The 9,474-nt window shown below is 39.8% G+C and overlaps 1 protein-coding gene across 1 annotated transcript in view; it reads left to right on the plus strand.

The window, feature by feature from the left end:
- Positions 1–2,754: 2,754 nt before the first annotated feature.
- Positions 2,755–9,474, plus strand: part of LOC117758390 — a 19,265-nt gene continuing 12,545 nt past the window's right edge. The window contains exon 1 of the mRNA XM_034580029.1: positions 2,755–2,857. Coding sequence (XP_034435920.1) covers positions 2,794–2,857 — 64 coding nt within the window. The 5' untranslated portion in view covers positions 2,755–2,793. The remainder of the gene's footprint in view (positions 2,858–9,474) is intronic.

The following is a 9,474-nucleotide window of genomic DNA, read 5'->3' on the forward strand; positions in this document are numbered from 1 at the left end:
AGACAAACTGATACCAGAGTAATAATTATACTGAACACAGTTCTGTGAAACTTACTCTTGATCTGTGGAGTGTTTCTATTATGAAGTTTGTCTCTTGTATTTTGGAATTCCTGGATCCGCCCCTTTGTCCGGCTCCGCCCCGAAACTGACTCAGTTCTTTCTGGACTCATGTTTCATGCTTCCACCAGGTTTTTTTTACTCCTGCTGAAAAACAAAGAAACTGTCAGAGGCACAAACCAACTCTTTGGTGGAAGTAAGACATGTTTGTGGTTGTTTAGTTAATGAGCACTAGATGGGAGCAGTGGACAGAGCAGACTAACTTGAAGGTGTAATATTAACACCCAATAATAATTAATAATTAATACATTTTTATCATACTTCCTTATCAACATTTGTATTTGTTGTGTTCTGTGAAGCACATTGAACGACACTAACCTGATGAAAGGTGCTATACAGATGATTGATTGATTGATTGATTGATTGATTGGTTGATTGATTGATTGATTGATTGATTGAATGATTGATGGATTGATGGATTGATGGATTGATGGATTAATTGATTGATTGACTGACTGACTGACTGATTGATTGATTGATTGATTGTATATCCTACAGATCCGGGGTGGTGATGATGCAGTGACCTACAGCACTGTGGAAGCTCCCTCCTCTTCTACTGGACCCTCAGCTGATCCCAGCAGCCATGGAGAGACTCGTCCCGGTGATTCCTCCACGGAGCAGCAGTGAAGACAGGGTGAGAGGACTGAGTCTGTGGGACAATGAAATCAAAAGTCGGTTTATTTCCGTCCTTAAAGTGTCTGTAACAGACTTTTAAATTGTCAAAGTGAACAAACTGACTCCTTGTGTCTGTAATTTACCTCGAGATGCTGTTTCCTTCTTCCTTCTCAGGTCCCAGTTAAAGATGGTGGTGAAGGTGATGCAGTGACCTACAGCACTGGTTCTCAAACTCTTTTCAACAATGTTCCCCCTTTGAAATATGTTTTCAGCCAAGTGCAACACAGCATCAGTATCAATGTATCTCACCAAAGCAATAAGCTGTGTCTTTCCACTGACGTCTGTCCATTCATCCAGCTGCAGTGAAAATGCTTCAGCAAGTTTTTACACAACTTCATCAACAATGTCTGTTCCCATCGTTTCTATTCTGCAGCAACGGTGTCATTTGACAAAGGCCCAGTTTAGAACTGATCTGCTGTGTTTGTGTCCAGCATCGTCTCGTCAGTACAGCAGCGGCTGGAAGTAGCAGGTCCTCAGCTGTGGTGAAAGGCCTTTTGGCTTCAGCATGAGAAGCCTCCAGTGCTTTGGCTGATGTTGTGGAGACTTTTCACATCGTTTCTTGTGAAACTATGAAGTCAGACTGTACTCTGGTGTCTTACCGACATGACACTGATGTTTTGTGCTGAGATGTCGCTGCAGCTGCGCTGGCTTCATGCAACTGTTTGCTAACTTTTCCTCACAGAAAATGCACAATGCTTTGGGCGGATTGCAGCTCGTCGAAGTAAATCCCATTAAAACATATTCTTCATGATACTGGCGACATTGTGTTGGCTCTGTTTTCACTTTCTTGTTCACTTCCTTCTCCTTGTTTTCAGCTGCGTTGCTGCTACGTTTCAACCACGAATCCATGTTTGTTGATTTCGTTGTTCAGAACTGAAACTGGCTTCATCACAGTGAACAAACGTCGTCATGAACGTAACTTGGGAAACGATAACATTGAAAATAGGAATATTTACTATGAAATGTGGTTTATTGAACTTACATTTATATTTTTATAGAACTAATAATTATCTAACATTAAAAAAAAAAATTTCAAGTACCCCATGCAGTACTCCAAAGTATTATTTACTTTATAACCAGACCCAAGGTCAGATTCTTGTTGAGTTTAATGCTGATTTTGTTGTATCTTTGTTTGTGTGTTAACAACAGATTTCATTATAAAGACTGGATACATTTCTTTCTTCATTTCTTTCTCTCTTTCTTAATCAATGAGTAGGAAGTGGGTGCAGCTTCTCGTTTCTACTGAAGAAACCGTGATGCTCGTCACACTGAAGGATGTGTTCATATAGTTTCAGACACAGTGAAGTTAAAGATGTGACCATATGTGACAACGACTCTGAGACATGACGGACGGTTACTTATTCATTTACTTTATTGGTCCTCAGGCAAACTAAGTTCAATCCACAGCTGGAAACCACAGAATCACATTTGATTCACGTTAACATTTTGAAGCCCAAGTCAATAATGTTAATAAATCTTATTACAGAAAAATCCTCCATGCACATGTGACCTGAACAAATGATTAAATAGCTCTTGGCTCTCCATGTGTTTGAATATGAACCTGAATAAGTTACATTAATTCAGTAACTTCAAGATAAGTTTGCAATTTTTTATTGTTTTTTTAACACAGGAAAAAAACATGTGACAGAAATTCAAGCTCGACCACCTGTAAAATATAAAAGTCCAGATGTGAAGTTGCTCCAGAGGTGACGTGTGTCGTCCTTTATTTGGACTGAATCTACTGATATTTGCATCACTCATGTGAATGAGTGACAAGTGTCTAAATCTAAAAGTCGCCTGCTGCACATTAGTTCATCGTAAAATATTCACACAGTCTCTGGTCGACGGGGGAAAGTCGGTGCTGATGGATATTTTCTCTACATGCAACTAGCACATGACGACAGAGGAGACGGGTCACTGAGGGGAAGTGATCAACAGGAAGTCAACGCCACATTGCACTTTTTACTAAGAACCGAGAAGCAGAAAAGAGAAAGAAGAAGAATGGATGAAATCAAACGGATTAAAATGTCTTTACATCTGCTACTGGTGCTGATTCCGTTTACAGGTAAGAATAAATACACTTACAAAACTTTATCAGTGTGAATAATAAGAATAATACCAGATTGTCTGTGTTTGCTTTTAAAAGTGAAGAGTTTCACTGATGTGTTGTGGCACAAGTCTGGCACATTCAGGGGACTGATATTTATGAGTACTCTGATATTGTAGTTGTGTATATTTGTGTACTGGATCATTCCTCTTATTTTAATCTGCTGTGTATTGCTCTCTGTCTAATTGTGGTTATTTGCTCTAGTTTGAGTCACCTGCTCCGTCTACTGTGATAATGAGCTGATGATGTCACTTCTTCAGTCTCGTTCTTCCTTTGCTTTACTTCTACTTTGTCCCCTGATGAAGGCCAGTGTGCTGCAACATGTAGTTGCTTTGTTATGCCTCTGAGCCAACGACCTTCAGGAACACTTTGAGGGGAATTCCTTCAAATGTGGGACAAACATTCAGTTTAACACAAGGATGAACTGATTAGACTTTGGTCGTCCAAGGTCAAGATCGCTGTGACTTTACAAAGCACATGTTTTGCCTTGTGAACGCGATATCTCCGTGACACCTCCAGGGAATCTGTGTAAAGTTGGTACAAACGTTCTCTTGGACACAAAAATTAACTGAGTTGATTTTGGAGGTCAAAGGTCAAGTTCACTGTGACCTCACAAAACCCTCTTTCCCTCATGAACATGTTATTGAGAGAATCCTTTCCAGTTTGACACCAATGTTCCCATTAACTCACGGTTTAACTGGTTGGATTCGGTGGTTAAAGGTCAAGGTTTCAGGTTTTTGGCCTCTCGCACGTCTCAAGTCTGAATTTCTTCAAATTCTGACCAGTTGTCTCCTCGAATGAAAACTTAACAGATTAGATTTCAGTGATCAAGTGTCAGAGTGACCTCATGAGTCTGGAAACAAATGTACGTAGACTGGAACTGGACTGGTTGGCTGAGGCATTCAAATGCAGGGAGATAACTGTAGTCGATGTTTTTCAGGTTTATCTTGTCAGTCATGCTCCATTTGGTCTTAATTTACAAAGTTATGTCTAAAAGAATCCTCACATTCAGAAGTGTATGAAAATATGAGTCTTTTTCTTGGTTTAGTTTAATTGTTGCTGTCTCTCTCTCATTTCCTCCACAGTGCTCGCTGCCCAAGATTCCTCCATCATCATCGTCAGAGCTGGAGCTGAAGTCACTTTGCCTTGTGACAATGTGAGAGATGATCATGTGAACTGTGGAGCTACTTCCTGGTTCTTCAGTGATTCAAAGAGGACTAGATCAGTAAAACTGTTTGTAAACAGGCAGCTCAACACATCTCTGATTTCCAAATCTAAACCAGACAGACTACGTCTTGCTGCAAACTGTTCTCTGGTTATTAGGGAGGTCACAGCTGAAGATGCTGGTCGATACGACTGCAGACAGTTTGACCTGACAACACAACCATATGACCATCATGTGTTTTTTATCTCTGTTGTCAACGGTGAGTAAAAGAGTCTCTTCATAAAAACATTATGATAATTCTGATCATTCTGATGGACATAGTTTCACTCATGTTATCTTTCTCTCACAATATCTCGATCATCACCAGTGACTGAGCAGAAGAGAACTGATGAGGTGACGTTGAGCTGCTCTGTGTCGCCATATGGAAGGTGTGAACTCACAGTGAAGTGGCTGTATATGAATATAGATGTGACTGAAAACAACACTGAACTGAAGACATCACAGTCTTCCTGCTCGGCCAATGTGAGCTTCAAAAAATCCCATTTTGTTGACAAGATGAAGAACTATAGCTCATTAACATGTAAAGTGAAGGATCGTGACAAAGAGGAAAAGTTTGCCTTCATTCCTCCGTCATCAGGTGAGAAAACACAGAACACGATGAACTGCTCCTGATCCAATGAATTCAGTTTGTTAATACATTTATTTTTCTTAAGAAGGAAAGAAGAAACCAGCTCCAGGAAACAATGAGATGACAACAGGTACTGAATATTCACTGCACCTCTCATTCATCTCTGTGCTGCTGCGTGTTGATGGATTTAATGTTAACAACATGTGTAGATACAGGAAGTTGGACTGAACAGAAAACTAAAGCTCTTGTCATTCTGTTGACAGATTGGTGGTGGTACATTCGTCTGGTTGTGGGTTTTGCCACAATCGTAATAATGGTTGTGATTCTCATCAGATGGAGAAGAAACAAGGTGAGAACATTCACAGATGAAACTAAAATGTCACTTATAGAGTTTATACCTCCGCCAAGTTTTTATATATCTTGTAATAACGCCATGAAATAATGATGTCATCATAAGTTCTAAAGTTTTAATGTGAAAGTTAAAGTTATGGATGTTTCTTTGTGTTTTGATACATGTTGTTATGCTGTGATGGTTTTGTTAGCACTGCATTAGGTCATTTTACTTTTTAATAATTATTTGCATTGTGTTGTCTCTCTGTCACTATGGTAACCGTGCTACATCCTGACCTGCGGTGTAATACATCCTATTCTGTCTTTGTTTAAATCCATTTTTATCATACTTCCTTATCAACATTTGTATTTGTTGTGTTCTGTGAAGCACATTGAACTACACTAACCTGATGAAAGGTGCTATACAGATGATTGATTGATTGATTGATTGATTGATGGATTGATTGATTGACTGATTGATTGATTGATTGACTGATTGACTGATTGATTGATTGATTGATTGATTGATTGATTGATTGTATATCCTACAGATCCAGGGTGGTGATGATGCAGTGGCCTTCAGCACTGTGGAAGCTCCCTCCTCTTCTACTGGACCCTCAGCTGATCCCAGCAGCCTCTATGCCAACGTCACAATCATACAATAGTAGATTTACATTTGACATCGATATATTTATATTAGGAATCATTTGTTACAACTTTCTGCTGTGAAAACAAAGTCACTCGTAATAATGTGATTCTCATTAGATAGAAAAGAAACAAAGGTGGGAACATTCCCAGATGAAACTGTGATTTAGTTTAAACCACTGCCAAGGCCCGACAGTCTGTAAAGTTTGATATAAAAAGTCACTTTTATCGTGTGGACTGGATTTAACCAGTTTTCAGCCATTTTATTGATTCTTGAAGTTTGTCGTCCAAAAGCTGGAATATTTTATACTGTATCTTCATGTTCTTCTGATCCAGCTGTTATTCTTATACATTACAATGGTGACGTGTTATTTGTAAGAAAATTGTACTTTCTTGATTCTTCTTGTTCTGGGTTTGTTCCTCATGGTTGATGCACTTATTCTAAGTCGCTTTGGATAAAAGCGTCAGCTAAATGAAATGTAAGGAAATGTAATGTATGATGATATGATATGAATGATTGTATATGAACCAATGTGTTGTAAAAAACGTTTTGCCCAGAGTGCCAGAAGGGGGAGCTGTACGTTAAGTTACTGCTGCAATGTTTAAGTAATAATAATAATCATAAGATGGTATATCTTCATATAGATATCGTACGTTTAGCTTAATGAGCCGGCTGTTATAGACATGTTAGTGTTTTATGCTGTGATGTAGATACTGCAGGTTGATACTTCCAGGTTTGAGTTGAGTGACTTTTTAAATGATGTTGATTTATGTTGTGCAATAATGCATCAAACGTGATACCATGAAATGGTGTGCCTCTCTGCATTCAATAAATTTGGTTATCAAAATAAAATATAAAATATAAATATTTTATTATTAATATTAAATAATAACTTTAATTGATTAAAGTTACCTCGGGGCACCACCCTTCAAAGGAAGGGAAAAGATAGCCAATTTATTGATTAAGTCTCATAAAAGTACTAACTACAAATTTGGAACTCTGATTAACAATTAAATTAATAACTATAACCAAAATTACCATATAGATAGTTAGCTAAGTTGAAGGATATGGAGTTCTTGACAGTGTAGAGGTTGGCAAAATTCACTTATGCAACATTAATGAAAAAACATTTGTGAAAGAAAAACATTTATTATGAATATAATAAAGTATAAAAACACAAATTACTAACGGTGTAATTACTAAACAAAGATAGGCATGTGAGTCTACATGTGTGTGTGTCTGTGTGAGTCAGCGTGCTTTCAAAATGGCGGCTGGCCACTTTGAAGATAACACCCTTCCCCCCCTATTGGAATCCTTACGACATGTAGCGGGTGTTGTGCAATGGTAGGTAGACTTGATGTTGGCTAATTATTAATAATCATAAAATATGATTATTAAAATAATAATAAATATTTATTAAAATAATAAAATTATTAATTAAAAACAATAAAGTTATCAATTAAGAATAATGAAATAATTAATGAGAAACAATAAAATTATCAATTAAGAATAATACAATTTGTAATTATAATTTATCAAAGACGGGGCACCACCCTGGTATCAGGGACCAACAATCAATCTGTAAAGATCAGTCTCATAAAATCTCAATATTTACTATTAATGATTGTAAAATGAACAGTGAAGGTTTAAGTTCAAACACTGGCTATCATGTTCCAGCTGTAGTCATACATATGCACAAATAATCACAAAATACCAGTACTTTAAATACAATAGAATTTATTAAAGATAATAACATCAATGTTAATTAATGACTATTATCCTAACAAGAATCCACTATATCAAAGATCACAACACTAGCACTTAACACGATTTATAACACACATGTAATACCTATGTGTGTGTGTGTGTGTGTGTGTGTGTGTGTGTGTGTGTGTGTGTGTGTGTGTGTGTGAGAGAGAGAAAAGGGGGAGTCAAGATGGCGTACAAAGTCACGGGGGATGACGTTGTATTACTGAATTTAAGATGGCGGTCTAACCGCGTGGTGTCGTGTTACTGAATTCAAGATGGAGGTCTAACCACGTGATTTGACGTAGGATCGAATTCAAGATGGCGGTCTAACCGCGTTGTTTGACCAACAGGAAATGGAGAACAAAGGGATGCTTTTGTCTATCTCGTGGTTCAAAGTGCCGAATGGCGTCGAGATGCGATCGCACTCTCTAAGTCCCCGGACAGGTATAACACGTGAATTATGTGGATGCAGGTCGGAACGTGTGTGCAGGCGGGTTTAGGAGAAAAGAGAGAGAGAGAAAAGGAAACATGCAAAGAGTGATCAGAGGAGATCTCAAACACTTTACCACTCGGTACCCAAGCAGACGAACTAAGACCCGTCCAGCCGTGTACCGATCTTTTAGTGGGTTAAAATCTCCGCAAAATTGGTCTAACGTTAAACGGTGCCGCGATGTGGCCGGAAACGCAGATTCGTCATGACACGCTGGCACAAAACAAAGGGACTCGGCGGTCCTACAGAAATATACACTCAAATAATAACGCTAATGTTTAAACTAGTCTCTGCCCAGACATAAGCCTCTTACTTGTTGCTAGTCCACGGTTCGTTGATGCGCGAGCGGCCCGTTCCGGGAAGACAAGTGAATTGTGTTCGTGGCCTCTAGAACAGCTGATTCGCGCGGTGGCAGCGGGGATTGAGCTGGGCCGGATAGGAGAGAATTCGTCTCGTTCTCCTGGGCGAATGTGTCCTGCCCTTCGTGGCGAATGGTTCTTGCTCTTTGTGGCGAATTCACGTGCCCTTCTGCAGGTATGAACAGCTGAGGAGCAGCTGTAGTTGTGGATCCGGAAAAAGTCTGGGGAACTCGGCCGGCGAGTGAAAGACTTTGCCGCGGTTGTTTAAAAAATAAAGCTCAGGTAAAAAAGGGAAGTTCACAAAAATAAAAGGGAATGAACTTAAGGTAAAAATCAAAATACAAACGTTTGGATTGGTTGCTCCCTTTAAGTGTCTGGATCATCTGGAGGAACTGGGAGAGGTTCTGGTCCTGTCTTCAGCGCACGGGAAAAAGCAATGAATTGAGGGGGTTCTCTGTATTTATTACCTGAGAAATGTCCGGCCTCCCTCCAGGGGCTCTTAGCCAATGGAAGGCCCGAGTTTGAACTCGGGCGGCGGTTAAAAAAACATGGAGGCCCCAAAAGCATTCTGGGGGTTTTGGCCTCATGTTAGAGACGAACTCTAGTCAGGCTTCTCAAATGTGTTGTAGGCCTCTCCTTTGTCCTGGGCTCGATCCCAACACGGGGGTCCGAGCTAAGTAGGTGAAGAGTTATGCGTGTGTCTGTGTGTGTGCCAAATTAGAGAAAGTTGCTAGATGCATGCACAGAAGGACTGAAGAGCATAACTAACATTAACTTTCTCAACAACTTGTAACCACAATATCACAACACCACAAATCAAACTTATAAACATCACACAGAATCGAATAAACAGTCTTGCTTAGCCTAGTATAATTATTAAGCCCAGTTGTGTTACCCGTCCGTGGAAAGGGGAAAAAGAGTTGCTGTGCAGTTCGCAGTCCTGTGAAGTCGTCGGCTGGTTTGTGTGGCTCCCGCCTTAGTGATTCTGTTGAGCTGTGCAGCTCAGTTGCTGGCTGAAGTTTTCCAGCAGGACATCGAGTCGCTGCTTGAAGGGTTGGTAGAGCTTGGAGTACGAGGAGGTTTCCTTGGTGAGATGAGCTGGAAGCTGCACCTTGGTGCTCCTCTCGAAGAGTTGGATGGGAAGAGAAGATGTGAGCTGGAGAAGAGGCTCGACAGCCTTCCCTCCTGTAGAAGGATCGTAGGAAGAG

The sequence above is a fragment of the Hippoglossus hippoglossus genome, chromosome 24 (assembly GCF_009819705.1).
Source record: "Hippoglossus hippoglossus isolate fHipHip1 chromosome 24, fHipHip1.pri, whole genome shotgun sequence".
Classification (NCBI taxonomy): Eukaryota; Metazoa; Chordata; class Actinopteri; order Pleuronectiformes; family Pleuronectidae; genus Hippoglossus; species Hippoglossus hippoglossus.